The 22,493-nt window shown below is 47.8% G+C and overlaps 1 protein-coding gene across 1 annotated transcript; it reads right to left on the reverse strand.

Annotated features, from left to right (window-relative positions):
• Positions 1-11,393: 11,393 nt before the first annotated feature.
• Positions 11,394-16,466, reverse strand: LOC115327145 (peroxynitrite isomerase THAP4-like). Its single transcript, XM_042293631.1, has 14 exons — positions 16,176-16,466; positions 15,253-15,406; positions 15,101-15,169; positions 14,906-14,995; positions 13,639-13,725; positions 13,358-13,432; positions 12,710-12,784; positions 12,386-12,460; positions 12,224-12,298; positions 12,062-12,136; positions 11,900-11,974; positions 11,738-11,812; positions 11,576-11,650; positions 11,394-11,488 (listed from the first exon to the last, which is right to left on the reverse strand). The coding sequence occupies exons 1-14, from the start codon at positions 16,335-16,337 to the stop codon at positions 11,394-11,396; spliced, it is 1,257 nt and encodes a 418-aa protein (XP_042149565.1). The 5' UTR covers positions 16,338-16,466.
• Between the last annotated feature and the right edge of the window lie 6,027 nt (positions 16,467-22,493).

Genomic DNA, 22,493 nt, shown 5'->3' on the forward strand with positions numbered 1-22,493 from the left:
TGGAACACGCGTGTCAAAAAATGAATTTTACGCGAAAAAAAAAAATTTTAGGGCAATATTGACGGCGAGAGATTTATTTGAAGTTTTGCGCGCAAATTCCATGGACATTCAGCTCGGCTTCTCATTGGTAGCGATGGTCATTCAACTCAGCTTCTCATTGGCCAATAGAATGAGTGACAGCTTAGATGTTGGTTTTAAAATCTTCGTGATTTTTTAAATCGCCTTTTGAATTACATATTTTTAGGTTTAAGAAACAATCCATCGAATGAATGTCGCAATTGTTTACAAACGTTTTACAAAATCGTAACTTCCGTTCGGATACCACAACAAACAACAAACAAAAGCTTCGCCATTTTGTTTTTTGTCGTGGTCGCCGTCTTCGCGTTTCGCGTTCTGAAGAGGGCTTGTTGCTTGTGTTAGTAAGTCAGTCATAGTAAGTACTTAGGAAGTGGCGCGGGGTGACAGGTTTCTGTTTTTCTGCTCTTCTTTGCGCGATTCGTGTGTCCCGTTTACCTCATCTTTTGTTTGTTTTCCGGCGCGCGCCAGTGCCAATGTTTGTTTAGATGTCGGTTCCCGTGGTTCCCGTAAAGAGTTTAGTGAGGCACGCGGCACCGCACTCAACGTTTAATAAAAAAAAAAAAATCAGTTACCACTGCGTGTCCTCGCGGCGGCTTGAAGGATCGTGCGGCTCGAACGAACTCGTCGAGGCACCCGCTTCGCCGCGGCGAAGCGGGTGCCTCGCGGCGATCGGAGCGGACGCCTTCCGGCTGGCGAGGCGTGTCCTCGTACGGACGAAGGCCCAGCTGCTGGCAGCGTTGAAGCAACCGACGCTTCAGGTCGGGGTCCACCGCGACGACTATGTACTGTGTGTACGACCACGGTACGTGCACGATACGACGCGGTATGTCGTTCGACCGGCAGACAGCCGGCCAGGGGCTGTGTTCCAAATCTCCAAATGGATCCGAGTTTCTCCGGCGGATCGTATCACGTGACAGCACAGATTGAAAAACGCTGTACGCGGGTAGGTTTTAGAACGCCAAGAGTACAAAACCCTCACCCTGGGGTAAGATCGAGTCAATTTTGGAACACGGCCAGGAAGTAGCAATGGCTCTCGTGCGGGGCGCAGCCAAGCCATGAAAGCAGCCAAGCCGATCCACTACGAAGAGGCGGGGACTAACGTCCCTGGATATTTTTTCGTTTTTACAGGTAGCGACAACTTTCCTCCTTTCCATCTACGATTCCTCTTTCCCCCAAAAATTTTCTCCTCTCCCTCTCTAGCGCCGCCATTCGCTTCCTAACGTCAGACGGGAGGGCGGTTCCGCTGTGTTGTTATGTGGTTAGCAGTAGCGTAGTCATCCTTGTTTTGGTGATCTCCAGCTCGTGAAATTAATTTGGATATCATCGTGTTACTTACGTGAATCGAAGGTAAGCTGTTATTTCCGCAAAAGCACATATATATATCAATATTTCGCCGCGCAGCGAGAGCTTTCGCGAGCAATGCTCTCAGCGATGCTAGATATGTGCGCGCCTGCGTTACAATAAACTATTTATATTTCTAATAAAGACAAATGCCTTGTGAAAATTTCATTCCGTCGTCGATAGAGCCGCATAATTAAGCTATTGTGAGAACTCTATTTTGTTTGCGACCATTCTCCCTCGTGGCGAGCGTTGGTAATGCTACGCAAACGTGTGCACGGTGTAGACACAAACGCGTCTGGAACTCATTATTTTAGGGTGTATCTACATGACTTCAACACGCATTTTGTTATAAGTTCTAGTAACAGTGTTTAGATGGAAAACAAACGTCGTGCAAAGTAGTGAACTTGACGAGTTTGGACGGTGCGAGATCCGAGGGGATGAATTTACAGCACTTAACTCACCAGTCCCAAACAATATTTCGGGTGAAGTTACACCATCGCACGAGCCGTGTTTAGTCTCAAATAACTCTGTGAAGGATTCTAGCTGGCGACTTTCGCAGTTTTTGATTGCTGGATAGCATACCTTCAGCGTGCAGTGAAGAAATGTTGCGTACAACTTTTATTATTTTGCCGCATTAAACGGTGAATCCAAGACCAATTTCATTAGATCGCGTTCAAGGAATTCGTTATAAACGTGTTCAATGTCTGTCTACTTTTTTCTGCCTAGCTTCCACTGCAATATCCACGTAGATATTTTTTTTTAGACAAAACCCCCGAGACTGGGGGAAGGAAGGACAACACAACACGAAGCACATGCATTGTGCAGACATTTTTGTTTATTTCAGCTCTTGTCGTGCGAATATATATACATCTCAGAAGACAAGTGTTGAAACTCATAAGCAGTGCAGTAAAATATAATTAATGTAATTGGGTTCACGCAAATGCAAAGCACATAAATAGTAAATATGGGAAGAGCCTAACTTTGTTGCAATTTAATTGAACTGCCACATGTTATATGTATGCAGTTTGTATATTCATGGTAGTGAAGATATGAAGAAAGTGTCTTGAATAAGACAACACAGATTTTTTTTAATTTTTTTTATTCAAGATTTTTTTAGGAAGTAATCAATGTTGCAGTCAAACAGGTCATCCCACAGGAGATTAGGAGAATATGCTTAAAATAAAGGATAACACAAAAAGAAACAGCTACTAGGGTGAGCTAGAGGGGGAGGTGTGCTCATTGCCTACTTCGCTCCATTTTAGTGATCCAGGATGGAAGTGTGAAGGAGAGTACCCACAGCATCCCTTCCAGCCTACAATGCCGAAGCAGAAAATGAGCACCATACCCCTCCAGCCCACTCTACCAGCACTCTTACAGTAGAGAAGACGCCATGAATGCTTTTCTTGCATTCAATCGAGTCCTTGTCTTTCTATTGATATAAGTGTGTCTTCCCTTTCTCCTATTAGCACTTCAAAAAGATAAAGATGTCCATGGTGGTTGTGTTTCCAATTTTGTGAGTGCCGAGATACTGGTTTTCTGGTGTTTATCGCAAAACCAACGACGGTGTCACTGCCAAACAGGGATGGAAACGCTAAATAAAAATTCTCAGAGCGTTGGAATTGAAAACTCCTCCGAAATCAAAGACATCTCGCGAGTGCAACGGCCACTGACGCATTCAGCACAAACCCCAGCAGCCATTGCCGATGATAACAAAAGCGCCAACCCAACCGGCGATGACCACCAACCGACCTGAATGGCGATGATGATGAGAATTTTCAGTGACAGAGAAGTGGCTTTTGCGGCGATTGTGAGGCGAGCCGACAGGGAGACGACAACACCAGAAAGATGGTTGGCCCTGGTGATCGAGCGAAGTAAAGGAACACATGGATGGATGCCCAATGCTTGGTGGCCAAAAATAACAAGCAAGTATAATCGGAAGCATAACCAGAATGTAACGTCGACAACGATAAAAAACAAGCATACCCAGTGCAAAAATCAACAACAGCCTACTCAATCGGGCAGTGGTCTGGTGGCCGAAGAAAGAGAATGGCCGTTGCCAGCGACCATAACAAACAGCCAACTGTACACCAATATAAAGAATCTGCTGGCCAGTAACATTGAGCTGGCCCTTAATCACCAAACTGACCGAAAGAGAACAAGAAAGGTATACAGTCAGGAAGTAAACTATCAGGTCATCGGGATCGAGCTGGAAAAGAAGGTGAATATTCTAGCAGAGCTGAATGATTTGATCTGTGCTTGCCAGCTGACATATGAGGTGACAAAAAAAATGAACTGGAAGGAGGCCATTAAAATAAAGATAAAGGAGCTTAGTCAACAGCTGCAAATTGTCACCAGTCAAACAGAACAAGGCTCCCTCGAGAGCATTAAAACGAATTTGCAAAGCTAATCAGTATCACTCCAACAAGAAGGAACAATTGAAGAAGCTTGAGGACCAGATCGAAGAGAAAAGGGCAGTCTTTCACAAAAATCCGGTCACTGCGGCAAACCGGATTGAGTATCGGAAAACGAACAAGCTGTTCGAGCTCAATCGGTCTGCCTTCTACCGGAAACTTGACGAAGACCAGAAGGGGATAGACGAATTATGGGATGTAGCTTTTTTCCCTGGCTTGCTCGTTTTGTCTACGCAATAAGGTATGTCATGCCCACGTACAGCCGCTCGTCGATCCCTGCGGGGTCATCAACTGCTTTGACTAGCGGTGAGACAAAAGTGGAGTGCAGTCACCTTTTTAATGAAAGAGCTGAATATGGCCGTCGGGCCCTGGTGTCTTCCATATGGTCAGGAACTTGATGACCATTGATCTCATCAGATCATTGATCAACATCAATGGTCTGACGAGAACATTGATGTTGATCAGGTGATTACTTTCTGGCGAGGAATCTGAGAAACCGATGACGAAGAAGGGGAGCACCAGGAATTGATTGACCTATTGGACCCAGGGGAGCTGCAGATTGAAGCTGAGGAGGAAAGAGTCAAGAGGGTCATCAAGGAGAAGATCAAGTTCCTGACCATATGGAAGACACCAGGGCCCGACAGCCATATTCAGCTCTTTCATTAAAAAGGTGACTGCACTCCACTTTTGTCTCACCGCTAGTCAAAGCAGTTGATGACCCCACACGGATCGACGAGCGGCTGTACATGGGCATGACATACCTTATTGCGAAGACGAAACGAGCAAGCCAGGGAAAAAAGCTACATCCCATAATTTGTCTCCCGAAAACCTAAAAGCTGCTCAGCAATGTTGTCACAGCCCTGGTGACGGACCTGTGCGAGGTGAAAGCGGTGATATCAGCCAACCAGATGGGTACTCGAAGAGGCTGCCAAGGTACCAAATAGCAAGCCCTCCTCAACAAAGTGCTCAACCAAAAGCACAACAACGAGCTGTTTACGTCCTGGATTGATATCCAGAATGCGTATGATAGTGTGCAACACTATTACCTGGTAGCCATACTGATGAAGTTAAGCATGCCGGAGAACATCATCAAGTTCGTCAAGCAAACGCCGGCCTTCCAACGCACCAGCCTGGTTTGTCGTCAGAGCGAGATTGGCCAAATTAGGATCAACAAAGGACTCCTCCAGGGAGATAGTCTCTCGCCGTTGCTGTTCGTCCTCGCATTGGAACCCTTGAGCCGCCGACAACTGCGAACAATTGCAGATGGGCAACATCAAATGCAACCAATTGATTTTCATGACCAACACAGAAGAGACGCTGACCAGGCTGTGCGGCCTAACCAAAAATATGCTCTGTCAGATGGGACTAAGGGTGAATCAGCAGAAGTCAAGGAGTAATGTCGGGAACAGTGGAGTCTTCGAAGAGATGGTGGACGATCACAGAGGTTACAAGTATCTGGGCATCTTGGAAAATTCTCGAAATGTGGTGAAAGATGTGAACAAGGTCATCGTTACCAACAAGGCCAACAAAAGAACGAGAATGCATTGCAAGACAAAGCTAAAAGCTGCCAATCTAATTAGAGGAATCAACGAATTTGCCCTCTCGACACTCAATTACTATATAGGTCCCATGCCCTTCAAGCCGAAAAAATACGAAACGATTGACAAGGAGGTGAGGAAGATCCTGAGCGAGTACAAGGCGACAACGAATGCAGCGAGGATGGACCGGCTATACCTGAAGCACGACCAACCTGAAGAGGACTTGGTTGCATTGAGGAGAAAGATGAGCTAATGCTCTTGAAAATGTTAAAATCTCCCCCAAAAAAACTCGAAGACAAGACCGCTGATGGAACAGGAGAAAGAGGGAAAAACCGAGCTCAGGCGAATATGCGAGTACCTGAAGGAAAAGTATCAACTTGAAGAGACCAACCTGACTGAGAAAAACATCCGAAAAAACAAAACAGGAAGATAGTCGAATGAGGTGAATAAAGGAGAAGGTGATGCACGGCATTCTTCTCAATAGTGGAGACAGTACCAACGAAGATGCCCAAGCCGACGGTAACAACGACGACAACAGCAGTATGGTGCCCAGTATTTACGACCGAAGAATGTCATCGATGTGGCTGATGAAGGGCAACATGTCGCCACAGCAGGAGGAGATGCTCACCAAATTACAGGATCATCACCTGTAAAGGGCTCAAGGTCGGTGGAACACCTGGCGACATTGTGGCGGAACGCTGGACCTGTACTATACAAGAAATGCCATAATGAAGTCCCCGTCAGATGCATTCACTTTCTTTACACCAAGTATGGATTGAACCGAAGTAGGAAGCTGAAGAATTACAAAGTTAAAAAGGTAATATAAAATGACAGGGTAAAGATCAAATCAAACGTAAAGATCGAGACGGAACTGCCCCTTGAATACAACAAGCTAGAACTGATGATACATGATTGGAGAACTTAAGAAATCACACTGATTGAGGTTGGCATCACCAACAAGAACATTCCGAGTTGCGAAAATCACAGAAATACAATCTACTGAAAAATGAGGTCATGGCAATGTACCCCGGGTGCAAAGTAATTACAGTACCGGTGGTGATGACCTGGGATAGACTAGTGACAAGACATTTCAAGGGTTACATGAAACAGCTGGAAGTCACCGACAGACTAATGGCATACATGCAGTCGGTAGTCTTAAAGCGAACCTGCAAGGGTATCTTAGAAGACTGCCAAAGAATGGCTGGACGATGAGGTGGAAGAAATGATGGCTCAGCTTGAAACGCAGCCCGCTAGGCCAGAACAAGGAGCTCAGTTAATGCCTAGATGAGCTTATCTGCAAGGAATTACTTGGATGCACTAGACATATTTAGCACTTCATGGACAAACACATCCAATTTCAAATGTTCACAACAGCGTGGCGCATCCCCACACTGCGGCTGCCGCACTTGGCATTTTGTTTTTTGTCCCGTATTTGCTGATTAAGCTTCCTCAGTGTCATATGCAACCTTGTACTTAGAAAGCATCGCAGAAGCTTCATGGGCACATCATGGCACACTGGTATTTCACATGGTCCTGTAGCATCTAAGATGGAGCTCCTTAAGTTGTGAATGCTGAGGCTGTTGTCGATGACGAGTTTCTCATTTCTCCTGTAGTACCGTTCTGCGGCCTCCAGGAGGGACAGTGTTGCCTTTGAGGGCACAACGAGTGCAATTCTGTTTGAAGTGTATGACTTCAACCTTACAAGGTCGTTGGCATCCTGCATTGGCCGCTCGGCACAGATGGCTGCACTGCAGTTGTTGCACGTCTTGAGATTCTTCTTCACCTGCTGCACGGCATACCCACAGAGGTACTCAAACGAGTCTTGTTCAGCTGTGTCCAGGTCCAAGAGCCCTGGCTGGAGTGGCGGTGGATCCGGGTCTTCTGGTGCACTGTTCTCAAGCCCAACCAGGAGCTCTCCATCAGCCTTGGTGTAGCTGCCATGGCTACTTGGCCGCAAGAACTGAGCCAGCGTTACAGTTCTCAAAGCCGACTTGAACTCTTTGGGCCTTGGCACAGGATTTTTCAGTCGGATTGTTGAAAACAAGTTCTCCAGCGCGTCTTGGCTTAGGCGGGAAAACAGGAGGTACTCGAAGTGATGATCTCCTACCATCATGGTCTGGAGCTCCATTGCGCTTGTGGTGGAGAGGATCACTCCTGTTTGGATGGGTTTCCACACCCTCACCCTGCTGCCAATTGCCAGGTCCTGGAACAGTGTGATGAAGTCCTTCAGGAAGTCGAGGCCAGCTTGTGCTTTGTGAGAGAATGCCACCACCTTGGTTCGTGACGACATCAGCTCGAACCACCTCTGCACTTGCTCGAAGAACCAGGCAGTGGTGAGAGCCTCTTCATCCAGCCGCCCCAGCTTGACAAGATACCGCAGCCCAGCTGCAGTGTCATGATGAAAGAGTGTGTAAGCAGGGCCGACTTTCATTTTTGCGTAGTGCCCAGGACTGATGCAGGCCTTCTTCAGGCGTGGAGCTACACGCATGTCACTTTGTTCATCCAACTCCAAAAGCTGCTCCACTTGCTTTATGGAAACTGTGTCAGTTGGGAGGGCATTCTTCTTTACAACCTCGTCTGGCAGGTAGATGTCTTGTCCTCGAGTAAGGTGGTTCCTCAAGTTCTTAAGCAAATGCGGCACATCTGCCACGAAGTAGAGGCGCCTTGCTGGATCGCACGGATGGTTGGCATAGCACGTTTCTTTTGAATGCTTCCCAACCAATATCCCATATGCTCGCCAGAGCGCCTGGTTTCCTCCGCCCATGTCTGTCACCAAGGCATGAACCTTGATGCCAATCTGCTCGCATCTCCTTATGAGTGTGTCGATAGTTGTCTTCACAGTTGCAGCGCTGAATGAGTTTTCTGTGAACTCATAAGCCACTGTTTGCTTCCATCTTGTGGACATGCCACCCAGCATGAAGACAAAGCCATGTGTGGCCAGACAAGAATCCGGAAGCTTGCCCGAGGATAAACCGATCGTGGGCCTTCCGATGACTGTCCCAGTGGTGGCATCATAGTCCAGTCCCTCGTTCAGCTGGATTTCATCCATCATGAGAACAGCGTGCCGCTCTGCTGGAGACATCAGACCAACCTTTAAACAAGAAGACAGAATTACGTTGTTTTATTAAATGAATTGAAAAAGGAAGTGCCCCTTTGCAGTGTATATTTTTCTATTTAGCTGTTACATATGCATTTAGCAGAAATTCACTAATCATTATTAATTTTATTTCTAAAGCTTGAACTCTTAGATCTTTTCAATATTATAAAACTTGGGCATGCACAGCAACGACGACAACGAAGGCAGGACAGGACACAAACCAGGCCTGTCCTCCCTTCGTCCTCGTCTTTACTGCGCAAGCACAAGTTTTATGAAATTTTCAACAAATTAGTCCAAACAGTCAGTCCTCTTCAATATGTTTGTCGTAGGCTTTTTACTGACTGAACATTTAGCTACAGCTGAGAAAAGAGTGAAGTATAGTGGAGTCTTTGTATAATGCTCGATTGCTTGGGGTAAATTTCACGCCAGCTGATACCCACTTTTTAAATCATACTTCATGAATGACAGTGAAGCGTTGGTGTGATAGTGGTACATGTAATCAGTCACTCAATGCCAGGATAAAAAAACATATGCCGGCTTTCGTTTCTGTGAGTCAGAATAATCTATTTACATTATAGAACTGCAGGATCACATGTCCACCTTGATTACATACCTTCACTTCAAGGGGCTTCATCATTTCTATTAAGATGCCTGGAGGAAACTTGTGCTGTTGGAGCCTTCTCTGCAGGGTGCGCTCAGATGGAAGAGGAGCGACAAGCTCCCGCACCACGTTGTAGCTCTCGGAGCCACACGACAGCCGCACTTTCAGGCCCTTGACAACGGTCCCTTCACTCCAGGCAGACCCTCGTACCGTTTTTCTCGTGAGCCGCAATAACTGGTCTGTATTCAGGTAGCTCTTCAGACCTGAAAATATTTATTGTTAAATGGCTGCTGTGCACATAACAAGACAGCATCATTATCTGAACCTCTAGTTAACATTTACTAATTCTTCCTCTTTATGTGAGTACCTGATTGTACATACCATTTCTCAGGTTGGTATTTTCAGCTTCCAAGGACCGGATTCGCTTTTGTAAAGCACAAAGCTTTCTTTTTAGGCCAGAAACTTGGTCCATCATCCTCCTTTGTACCAGGCCCCCCACACCGCTTATGACAGGAGGCGAGGCTTGTTGTAAACCTAAAAAGAAAAAAAAAAACAAGGCCCAATGTTATTCCTGTCTTTTTCTTCTCAACATAACTGATATTCATTGTTTTATTAAATGATTTCACAAAACACTTTTTTCTTTCCACTGAGTTCTGCCATGTTGGTGCACAGCACCTGCCACTTTTGCCATTTGTTTACACACAGACGCTTAGTTATTGGCATTGTTTAATGTGTTGGTAAAACGCTCAAGCATGGCAAAAGACTGTGTCAATGACAAAACTAAATAAGTACGACCAGTAACGTATTTCAGCCACACAAAACCCAAGCTTAATCTGATTTGTATCTTTCGGAACCACTCCGGCAGTACCTATTAGGACATTTTGGCCGCCAACAGCTCGACCGCCAACTGCATCTATGCTGTACACTTTCAGATGCTGCCGCACGTCTGCTCGCCCCACTAGCAGATGTTGACACACTACAGACTAGATGCACCAGACATCGCAACAGGGGGACATTGAGCTTGATTTTGGCCAACCAGCCAAGCCAAATCCAGAAAGAATGGGCAGGGCCATTGACCTGTGGGTAGCTTGGAGTGGCCCATGACGTCCACCTAAATTGCGTCTTGTTCCATAAATATTGCATTAAAAATTTTCTCTGGCCGATGCAAAAGAACTCTGCCTAGCTGGAAAACACTGCCACTACATGTAGAGAGACATACGGCATCAGTTCATCAACATGGTGTCCAGCAAGATTTTGAGCCGGAAGTAAGTTGCATAAAACTGCCCTACAGGATGGTTCCATCTGACATACTTCCAGCTCGAAGTCTTGCCAGATGCCATATTACTGTGATGAAATCTCAATTAACTCTCCCCGATCTTTCCGTTCATCGCAGAATTTCCCGTCTTTGCCCTCTTCATAAAATTTACTATCGGTAACCATTATGACAGTCTGTCCTCAGCCAGCCCACCTACATCTCTGCAAGACATGATCATTCATGCACGATTCCCCGCCCCAAGACCATTTCAACAGAACGTCAACATTCCCTCCTACCAGAAGCTATTGAAGACTGGAATGGCCTTCCCAATGACATTGTCACCATCACCGTTAATGCTAAATTTAGAATTGTACTAACCAACCACTCCCCTCTGTAATGCCCCTCGGGGCGCTGAGGGTAATTGTAAATAAATAAATAAACTTTCCTCGTATATCTTACTATGAGCAGAGGCAGCACTTCCCAGATCGCTCGAGTTCTTTTGCATTGTGATCAACTTCGCCTGCCAGACTAGTTAAGAACATAAAAGAGTATTGGCTAGTACTCAATTTTTATGCATTAAAGGGACCATGAAGGCAATTTCAAATATTTTCAGAAGGAGGTGTTTTTGGCTCTTATTTCTCTGCCTGAATGAACAATCTTTATATGCCCAAAGGTGGTGTTGAAACAAACTTCCTAAACCGAAACAAACATTCGGACGTGACGTCGAGGAGCACTGTTGGTCTTTGTAGGATAAGGTGGATGCTTAGCGCGGTTTCCGCCGTTTACTATAATCCGCAGCAGTCTGTGAACTGGAAAAATGGACGAAAACACCGCGCTCGCAGGTAAGTCTGAGCTCTGAGCAGCAGTGAACTCACACCGCAGTATGGGAGCTGCTTCTTAAGAGGACGCAACAACTTCACCTCTACACACGACTGTCATTCGTCACTCACCGACACATAATTTACAATAACTAAGCGTCTGCTGAACACTACTGGGGAAAATGTGAGACACTGTTCATCAACATGGTGGAACACGACTTACTGGTAGTCAAAATTTGTTTTGTGAAATTGCCTTATAGAAGAAACGTCTGACCTGTCCAAGGAGCTGTCCCCTGCGGTGTACCTGGCTGGAAGAAGGAGCCTGCTGCCAGGGATGAGGGAACCGCACCTGAGTAGTGAGCAAAGAGCACAGCCAGCATCAGTCCTGCCGTTCACTTCTACACATGACTGTCATTCAATCAGGGGAATGCCTCACCCTTTGAGGCAGTCGTCCCCTGCGGTGCACATGGCTGGACGGAGGAGCCTGCTGTCAGGGATGAGGGAACCGCACCTGAGTAGCGAGCAAAGAGCACAGCCAGCATCAGTCCTGCAGTTCACTTCTACACATGACCGTCATTCAATCAGGGAAATGCCTCACCCTTTGAGGCAGTCGTCCCCTGCGGTGTACATGGCTGGACGGAGGAGCCTGCTGCCAGGAATGAGGGAACCGCACCTGAGTAGCGAGCAAAGAGCACAGCCAGCATCAGTCCTGTCGTTCACTTCTACACACGACTGTCATTCGTTCAGGGAGACGTCTTACCCTTCGAGGCAGTCGTCCCCTGCGGTGTACATGGCTGGACGGAGGAGCCTGCTGTCAGGGATGAGGGAACCGCACCTGAGTAGTGAGCAAAGAGCACAGCCAGCATCAGTCCTGCCGTTCACTTCTACACATGACTGTCATTCAATCAGGGAAATGCCTCACCCTTTGAGGCAGTCGTCCCCTGCGGTGTACATGGCTGGGCGGAGGAGCCTGCTGCCAGGAATGAGGGAACCGCACCTGAGTAGCGAGCAAAGAGCACAGCCAGCATCAGTCCTGTCGTTCACTTCTACACACGACTGTCATTCGTTCAGGGAGAAGTCTTACCCTTCGAGGCAGTCGTCCCCTGCGGTGTACCTGGCTGGAAGAAGGAGCCTGCTGCCAGGAATGAGGGAACTGCTCCTGAGTAGCGAGCAAAGAGCACAGCCAGCGTCAGTCCTGTCGTTCACTTCTACACACGACTGTCATTCGTTCAGGGAAATGTCTTACCCTTCGAGGCAGTCGTCCCCTGCGGTGTACATGGCTGGACGGAGGAGCCTGCTGCCAGGGATGAGGGAACTGCACCTGAGTAGCGAGCAAAGAGCACAGCCAGCATCAGTCCTGTCGTTCACTTCTACACACGACTGTCATTCGTTCAGGGAGAAGTCTTACCCTTCGAGGCAGTCGTCCCCTGCGGTGTACCTGGCTGGAAGAAGGAGCCTGCTGCCAGGAATGAGGGAACTGCTCCTGAGTAGCGAGCAAAGAGCACAGCCAGCGTCAGTCCTGTCGTTCACTTCTACACACGACTGTCATTCGTTCAGGGAAATGTCTTACCCTTCGAGGCAGTCGTCCCCTGCGGTGTACCTGGCTGGAAGAAGGAGCCTGCTGCCAGGAATGAGGGAACCGCACCTGAGTAGCGAGCAAAGAGCACAGCCAGCATCAGTCCTGTCGTTCACTTCTACACACGACTGTCATTCGTTCAGGGAGAAGTCTTACCCTTCGAGGCAGTCGTCCCCTGCGGTGTACCTGGCTGGAAGAAGGAGCCTGCTGCCAGGAATGAGGGAACTGCTCCTGAGTAGCGAGCAAAGAGCACAGCCAGCGTCAGTCCTGTCGTTCACTTCTACACACGACTGTCATTCGTTCAGGGAAATGTCTTACCCTTCGAGGCAGTCGTCCCCTGCGGTGTACATGGCTGGACGGAGGAGCCTGCTGCCAGGGATGAGGGAACTGCACCTGAGTAGCGAGCAAAGAGCACAGCCAGCATCAGTCCTGTCGTTCACTTCTACACACGACTGTCATTCGTTCAGGGAGAAGTCTTACCCTTCGAGGCAGTCGTCCACTGCGGTGTACCTGGCTGGAAGAAGGAGCCTGCTGCCAGGAATGAGGGAACTGCTCCTGAGTAGCGAGCAAAGAGCACAGCCAGCGTCAGTCCTGTCGTTCACTTCTACACACGACTGTCATTCGTTCAGGGAAATGTTTTACCCTTCGAGGCAGTCGTCCCCTGCGGTGTACATGGCTGGACGGAGGAGCCTGCTGCCAGGGATGAGGGAACTGCACCTGAGTAGCGAGCAAAGAGCACAGCCATCATCAGTCCTGTCGTTCACTTCTACACAGGGCTGTCATTGGTACTTTTATAAGGAATGCTCATAATTGTGGAGGGAGCTGCTCCCTGCAGCATTATTCGAGAATGGGCATTAAGCTCTTATATGTTCTGTGTGCAATTTCATGCAAAAGCAATATTGCACTCTTTGGCATTGACTTACTTTGTTTAAGCAGGGAGCGCTGACCAATGGTTCTTATTAGGATGGAGCCTGCCATGTTCGATTTTGGTGCCGAGACTTGCAGTGAACCTGTAAATTTTGTAGGTACAAAATGGAACCCCAGAATATGGTGCATGCAGCAGACATTTGAATGGCAGAGTATTCAATGGTCACAGGAATGCATTTGTTTTGAGAGGGACCAATAGAGACAAAAAGAAATTGTCGTCCTGCCACCAACAGACCCACCTCACCAACAGTCGGCGCATGCATGAAGCCGCCATAACTTTAGTTCACAATAGGTAGACGGTGGTGCCCTAAACGGCTTGTGCTGTCTCACGCGTAGAGTTCCAGTGTTTCGGGCACGTGCAGAAAGACTGAAGTTCCCTCAATGCATTGCGACAGCGGTGGCGCGTAGTCGAACTGGGTGGTGAGATCGGTCTATAGCATGAATTCCGTATGCCCCACCCCACTGGTGTTAAGGATGGTTCTGACCTAACATAGTGCGACACTGTTAATGCAAAGAAGGGATGAAAAATGTTCATATGGGGCACAAAGTTGCACCCTATTATTTGGTGCCAGCATTTACTAATGCAAAGTAAAATGAAAGAGTGTCGCAGTTGTACTCGCACTAACAATGTCATGCAGCATTTGTGTCTGGGGCACAAGCTCCCAGTCGCAGCTTTGCATCTCGCTGAAGTGGGCGGCTGTGAGTATGGGCAAGGCTCGTGCTGAAGCCCCGAATTCCATCAGCACGCAGATAAATTCCACTCACGCTGTTCATTACAGCAGGGACCAGGGGCGGATTTAGAGGGGGGGGGGGGGGCGGATGTTCTGACCCCCCTCTTGATTTTTGCATGTGTAAAATTTAGGACGTGAAACGAGGGGGAGGGGGTTCCTAAACATATGGTACGCTGACCAACACCTCACCCCCCCTCAGGAAATTCCTGCATCCGCCCCTGGCAGGGACGCATGTATGGTGCAAATCAACACTTACCCAAAGCACAGAAGAGCATGCCGACATAAATTCCAATACTTTTTTATGATGTCCTGGGCACACACTACACATATACGCATGGCAGGATAGTCAATTGCTGCAGGAATGCCCAAGAAAGCACATACCACATTTGAGATAAGCAAATACAGGCCGAAAAAGAAGGAACGGAAGAATTAGCCCAGGGTATGCCTGGCACACGCTCGAGTTAAGGATGATTGTGACTGCATGTCGCTGCATGTGCCCGGCTACTAAATGCTGGAATTGCATGTGACTCACGAACTGGAGGGCCCGCCTGAGGCACAGACTCCTGGTCGCAGTTTTGCGCTTTGCTGGATTGGGCTGCTGTCTGCGTGGGCAAGGCTTGTGCTGAAATTGTAAACTTTGTCAGTATGCAGTTCAATGCTACTTGCTTTAATTCATCACCTTGGACAAGCATATTCTCAATAATCTGTGAAGGAGGAAGTACAACACCTGTGAGAGCAGCAGTTGAATCCAGGGATGGAAGCGTCTGGATGCTGTCTTCCTCCTGCATTGGCTCCCCTGCTTAAAATAGGTAGCATTTTAATACTAAATCTAGCAACCAAGTGACTGCAAATTCACCATCTCTGACTGCGTCGACTTACCTTGGATGTTTCCCACTTCCCTTTCTCGTGGTGGTCTTCGAACTGCCTTTGGCAGCCTATGGCTAAACTTGGTAGGGACAGCGTCCGGTTTGAGTTTTTTGATGCCATGGCTCTGCCAGATCCGACGTTCAAACTGATCTGGTGTAAAATGGTCCTGTCGAGAATGAACAGGGCTAACTTGCAATTCACGGGACAGTGCACTGAGAACACTAAATAATTCGACTTTGTTTGGAGGTAGAGAGCGTCACACTGTTAGTACAGAAGAGTGATCGCCGCTTTTTTCTCGATCGGAATCAAAAATTCGTCATCAAAACCGCTAGTGCGGTGGGAAGGGCATATTTGGGACGCTAACCTAAGCGGTAAAATTTGGTGCAAAGCAACACTCCATGGAAGTAAAGTACGTAGAGACACTGATGCTCTGTCCGCGCTAACAGTGCCGCGCATTGTACGCCCGATGTATCCCCGCGCGCGGACAGTATGAGCTGGAACACCCGATCCAACCTTTTTCTGCGACTCCCACAAGCTCCATTATTCCTCAACTTCGCTTTCTATTCCTAGTTCGGGCCACAGCTCTCTCAAAAACAGGTGGTAAGCCAAAGAAGCATGAAAGGCGTTTTCGGCTCATACTGTCCTCGGTAGTAGCTTTTCGTGTTTCCTAGAGGTTCACTGCGAGACACTCACAGCTGAAGCGGCTAATCGGTGGCTTCATCCATTTATATCGTGTCCCTTAAAAACTCAGATTACGCGAAAAACTTTGCCGGCGAACAACCGGGTTTTCGAGTCAAGAACAGGCTAAAACGGCAGAGCACCGATGCCGCATTTCAGCTGAGAACGAGTTCGGCAGTCAGGCGCGTCAGGAAAAACATTGCACGTGTATCTATGTGAACATGTGTGGAAGAGGTAACTAGGTCAGAAATGCTCACCTCACAAAGCTTGCTGCTTCTGGTAGGGACAAAGTGTTTCCTCCCAATCATGTGGAGCCATGCCTTCTGCCTCTTCAGATCCGCTTTCCGAAGCGGGACGGCGAACAACTTTTTGCCACTACCAGAACTCTGGCTGCACCCAAAAGCGCAGCACCCCGTCATCTAACACAACCACTTGCTACTTGACTTGCCTCATTACAATCCAGAAACACCAGGACGTCGAGCTAAAGTCGTCGGCGAGTACCGCGAAACACGCGGGCGGACGGAGCACGGAGCAGCCGAGCAGCGAGCAGCTAGGAAGCAAATGGCGGACGGAAGTGGCAAGAATTCCGGAAATCACGTGACATCGCTCTCCTCCAATAGAAACAGATGTCGGCGCGGCAAAGAATGACGGTACTTGTAAAACGCAGTGAAAAAACATCGAGGGACTTTAGCGGGGACTACCTCTCCTCCACGCGCCCGAGATGCCGAGAGAGAGAAAAGTGGAAAGGAGGTGACTGCCGACTAAATTGCGTCTGGCGCAGTCAATATTGCTCTAAAAAAATTTTTCTTTTCGCGTAAAATTCATTTTTCGACACGCGTGTCTCAACCAGACTGTTGTTGAAAAACTTTTTTCTTCTTTTCAGGGGCCCTTTAAGGAAAAGGGGTGGTTTTACCGAAGTAAAGATTGCCACAACGGAGCGCAACGCAGACCGGGAAACGACCTACAACAACAATGCAGACTTAAGCGTCAATAAAATAAAAAAAAAAAAAAAAAAAAACAACGAAGTGGACACACAAAAACAATTTTTGTTTTTTGTATCTTTGACTCTGCTACCGCAAAGCGTCAATGTTTTCTTTCGTTTATTTCTTTTTGTCATGAGTCCGTCACTTATGGCGCATTCACACTGGAAGCGGATCCGCGTTTGCGAAGCGGTCGCGGATGCGGTTCGCGAGCGACCCCGTTCAGACACACCGAGGCGGCTGGCGGTTTCTCGGCGATATCACGTGATCTATTGAGACTTGCGTTTGGCAACCCTGTTTTACAATCCAAAATCCACTTTAATTCAAGATCCAAACCCAAAGTTTTGCTATTTTGGCACTCGGAATATTTTTTCCGGGATATTCGCGCGCATCTCGAGTTCAGGCAGCGAAAAAAGAAGCATGGACCCGCCAAACTCGCCTGTGATTCCCTCGACTTCGCCCACAAGCAAAGCCCAGCTATTCGCGACTCCAGCGACCTATAGGGGGCGCTACCACCAAACAAACATGGCGGCTGAGTCCAGGTCGCGGCGGCTCGGCCGGGCCGCCTGAACAGGTGGCGCGTTCAATTTAACCGATTTTCTTTTGTTTAATGCCCAATTTTATAGGTATTTGAACTGAGACGGTTAAGTGTAGCCGGTGCAGATAAACTTGCAAAGCATAGTTTTGTTTCGCCGGTGTTTTTTTGTTTTTTTCGTGTCAAACTTTCGTTTCGGAGATTTCGTTCAAAACCGAAACTATGGGCTCGGGAGAGACGGTAATATACTAATCAGTTTTGATCATCTAAGGAAAGCGGCGATGACTATAGAATTGTTCCACAGAGAGCAACTTTTCAGCTAACTCGCGTGCCTCGACCATGCGACTTATCTGTCCGCGAAATCGAGCTTTTGTGCGTATCCGCGTTTACGAAACAGCTCCAGTCGTCTGCTCGGCCAACAACACAGGCTGCAGGAAAATCACGAAAATTAAGCATCCGCTTCTTGAGCCAAGGACCATGTAAACCCGCCGCCGCCCTACTAAGCAGCTGATACTTGTATTTCAATTCAGGTTTTAGTAGCAATCGAGAAGTCATTTTGACGAGCGGGTTATGTATTATATTACGTACTATGGGGGGGGGGGGGGGGGGGTCCCACTAACGCGATATTAGTATATCCTTCGGGTTGAAATATGAGCTTAGGTGACTAGCTATTAGGTGAGCTGCTGAATAAAAGTATATTTGACAGACGGAGACATACTACTTAAACTTAGCCAAATGGTTCTATAGCCGGCAGCACGGAGACAAACTGAAGAGAGTCTTCATTGAAGATCCACGCAGAACCTCTCTGCATTGAACTTTGCTTCGAATTCTGAACGGAGAAAATTAGTATTTTTTTGTGGCCGGTCAACCTAATCAATGTAGACGTATACAGCCGCTGGCTTCGACGTCCTCGTAATATAAATATTGGAGGCGTGATAGGTCAAAATGCCGTGACAGCATCTAATGTTGCGAGACTTGTCTCCCACCTTTTGAAAACAGATAATTTCCCTCATTCATCATTTGCAGCGAGCAAGTTTTCCTGAATCAAGTAATTGCGAAATCAGCCCAACTCCTTCAGTGTGGTCCAGAGGCTTTTTCGGCGAAAAGCAGCCAAGATGAATAGCCAACGCACCGACCGGCGTGGGTGGCTCAAACTTGAAGCCAACCGAACACAACCAAACTCAAGAAAAGCAGCTATCGAACCTTCCCATTTACTTGACTGCAACATTGATGTTCCCTCCAGTATCAGTTACCAAGCAGTCGTCACTTTGAATGTGATTCGAGACAGACAAGAAATCAAAAAGTTTTTCCGTGATTCCTCCCCATCGAAGAAATCGAAAGCACGCGACCGTGTGCTGTGGAGTAAACGGGCTTTCAAACACGTAATAGAAAAAAACAATCTACTGAGGCTTCACCACACTAATGATCACTCTAATGATCACTTAAGAAATATTCGGACCTTCGTCAAATTACATTGTTCGCCACCGCGCCGACAACACGTCTCCGCGAAAGCCACCAGAGACGCGGAGGGGCGCGGAGCGACCTGGACCGGCTGGTTCCCGGTTTTCCCGCTTGGCGGCGTCCGTTTTGCTGGAGTCGCGAATAGGCGCGCCTAGTGCCACTAAATAAGCTACGCTTCAGAGTAACGACACTTGGCCATATTGTGGCTTAAAATCATGGTTGCCACTTATCTGAAGCTTTATCTGAAATCACAGGAAACGCTTTTCCGTCCTCCACAAATGTTTAAACAGTCCCCGACAGAGAAAAGCAATATTACATGAGCTTCCTAACACCGAATCGAATGCTGAGGAAGTCGCACTTTTGAATCATGACGATCTGCAGTTGCGTCTGCTCTGCACAAGCCCCAATATGGCGGCGCCCACAACAATGTCGGGGAACGGAGTGCCGGTACTCTAAGCGCAGCTCATTTAGTGGCTCTAGGCGCGCCTTGCTGACTCAGAACAGGATGCCCCCGACCTTTTCTTCGAAGTGGACCTTTCCCGCATGGATAGCTGACCTTGTTTTCGGAATAGAAGGCCAGTTCCCCCCCCCCTTTCGTTGTTGTTCGCTCTTATCATTTTCGAAGTTGTGAGCGGTAGGGTGGACCGTAGTGCGGGGGAATATGTTCGGTGCTAGCCGTTCCCGGCTTCGTTGGTGGCGGACTCTCCTTTCGTCACTCGCTCGTCAATCGAGTCTACTGTTTGTTTGACATTAAGCTCAAATAAACGCCGTATGGATTACCTATGCATTGTCTGGTACGTACACTTTAGTCCTTGAGTAGGTTCCCTTTATTTATTTCATTAGTAGTAGATGTTACAGGTCGAGCTAGCGCAGGTACCCTGCCCCCTCCGCGGTAGTGCGTTGGCTACGCAATCAAGCTCACGACGTCTCTATCGGCCTTCGTGGTGGTCATGCACGGTGTCGAAAGCTTTCAATAGTTCACGCGACTATCCCAGAGGGTAGAAAAGCTGACATTTCGGTCGATCAGGGGCGGGCACCGACGTTCTACAGGCAGAGATTAACAAGGCAGCGAGCGTGGGCTGTGCACCAGGAATAATAAAAAAACTCTTACCCGAACCAAATCACCGGTGCGAAGCCCGCTAAAATTACGAGTCAATTCTTTTCGCGGTGGATTCAAGTGACAGATGTGAACATCAAGTTTCTCCGATGATTTGCCGAAAGCTGACTACAGCGCTACGACTACAGTGCCTTCGACGCCTCACCAGCGACAGGTGCCATCTTGTTTCGAAAGTCACTGACGTCACGTCAGCGTCGCGTTGTGATTGGTTGCCGCTTTGCGGTTCGTGAAAGCGGTTGGAAGAAATCGGTCGCGAAGCGGTTGGCAAAAACGCGCTCTAACCGCTCGATCCTAGCCGCTTTGCGGTTGAGAACGCGCGGATCCGCTTCGCGAACGCGGATCCGCTTCCAGTGTGAACGCGCCATTGTTGCTCTCGCGAACAGTGTCTGTAAGCGAACACTGATAAGCAGAAAACAGGACAGGAAACGAACTAGGAGCTGGATGACCTCTCAAAACGCCAACAAAGCGTCCCCAAAGGTTTGAATGCCTTTCTGAACGCAACCTACTTAAAGAAGGTGCGACCACTGCCTACATTATGTGGGTTCTCGTTGTTATCCATTCTTTCATATCCGTATCCCAAGTTCGTTTATGGTGAACTCCCATATAGGAAATGTGGATAGTAGTTAGAAGACGCGTCTAAGGTACGCCGCAGGACGTGACATTCAGCGATGTCACTATTGGCGAGGCGCTCTGACCCGTTTGTTGCCCCCACACCTCGGTGTTTACCCAACACAAGGCCTGTGCACATTCCCACAGGCCTTGTGGGAATGTTCATGTTATCTCCTTTAATAGAGCGCGGGGGACGGCAGTGTATTGTAAAAATATTCATAATAAACGAAGTGCCGGATCTCTCCGGAAAGCAGTAGTAAGAGGATGCTAGCTTGAGGGCTTTTGTGCTCCGCTGGGCACCGTGCATGCTGCATTGTTGAGGCAGGCTGGAGTGGTAACAAAAGAGACACCCTCCCTCTCACCGGAGAACACGAACTCCAGCCGAACGCTGACGGTGCGTTCGGTTGTGTCAGCCGAGTGCTGAGTCATTATATTCGTTGTCCCCATCCGTGTAGTTCTGAAGTTTACCGCTTGGGGCGCCAGTGTCTGACCTCCTTCCCAATAGCTAAAGCGACCAAATAAATAAAAAAAAAAAAAACGCGTGGCCGAATGGTTACTGCGCTTGGCCCCCGCGCGGAGGCTCCGGGATCGATTCCAGGGAGCGGACTCCTCTTTTATTTATTCTTTCAACTTGGCATTCTCGTATGTTCGAGAACCTTGTCGTTTGATTGAGTTACGAATGTTCTTCTCGCCGAACGTTCTACGCCGAATGTTCCAGAAACCCACGCGGGTACAAAATTTGCTCCGAGTGGCGGTCCGGAGTCAGTCTCGCCCCAGCGGTCGATCCTGCTATTTCACCAACATCGACGCCTGTGACGCTAGCCTTTTTCTATTGTTTTGGGCACAAGTTCGTCCCATTAAACGTTTAGTTTTTTCAGTTATTCGCGGCCTCATCATTTGTCATTCGTTACAATATCCTGCTTCTTATAGTTGGACAGCATAAAATAGCTGTACGATAGTTTTTTTTTTTCGTTTTATGTTGTTGCGTGCTAATAAACCATTGTGGTAAATGAGATTTGCACAGCTGTATAGTTGTCGTTGTTACTGACGTCGATACAGATTACGCAATCCGGAAGTATCTTCAAAAGTAATTGAATTACATTTCTGAGTATTTGTACTCTACTCAAGATACTTTACAGTGAAAGTAACTTGAGTAGTATTTTAAATCCTTTACGAAGCAGGTATTTAGTAACTTATTTTCACTACTTTTACCGAGTGTTTTGTCCAACACCGAGTAAAACCTATCGGCGCACCCCAACTCGCCACCGCTAACGCTCCCATTCTCCTACTGCCGAGAGAACTCCCGGTTCCTGTGCCAGAGTACGTCATAACCTTCAAAATTACGCCGCAACCTGTTTTGCGGTCAGTTGGAGAGAAAGAAAAGGTCGATATTTTATTATTTTTTTTTTGTGTAGAAGTTCATAAACCGAGACGGAAACGGATGCCTGTTCGGCGTTCAGTAAACATTGAAGGTTTAATGTAAAAGTTGTCTGGGCAAAAGCAAAAAGGTAATTTCATGGTCCCTTTATGAGAAGTAAGAAAGACTTAAGCGAGCTTTGAAATATTCTACGAGATGAGGAAGTACGGAATTACTTCGCAAACAGCAGGATACAATGGAAGTTCATTCCAGAACGTGCCTCGTGGTGGGGCGGATTTTATGAGCGTTTGATCAGGTCAGTCAAGAACTCTTTAAAGAAAGTCATGGGACGACGAGGCCTGACTGAGGAAGAGTTAGTGACTGTCCTCACTGAGGTGGAAGCAATCATCAAATCTCGAACATTGACCTACGCGTACAGTGAAGCGGAAGAGCCTCAGCCACTATCACCGTCGCACTTCACGACAGGGAAAAAACTTACGTCGTTACCAAAACCGT

Source organism: Ixodes scapularis, unplaced genomic scaffold (assembly GCF_016920785.2).
Source record: "Ixodes scapularis isolate PalLabHiFi unplaced genomic scaffold, ASM1692078v2 PGA_scaffold4__175_contigs__length_147842914, whole genome shotgun sequence".
Lineage (NCBI taxonomy): Eukaryota > Metazoa > Arthropoda > Arachnida > Ixodida > Ixodidae > Ixodes > Ixodes scapularis.

Excerpts from the sequence above, each read along its gene's own strand:
- LOC115327145 (XM_042293631.1), bottom strand. The coding sequence starts at position 16,337 with ATGACGGGGTGCTGCGCTTTTGGGTGCAGCCAGAGTTCTGGTAGTGGC. Across the intron at positions 15,170-15,252 it reads GGAAGTGGGAAACATCCAAG|GGGAGCCAATGCAGGAGGAA; the intron begins GTAAGTCGACGC and ends TATTTTAAGCAG. Across the intron at positions 13,433-13,638 it reads GCGCTCCCTGCTTAAACAAA|GTGCAGTTCCCTCATCCCTG; the intron begins GTAAGTCAATGC and ends CTCGCTACTCAG.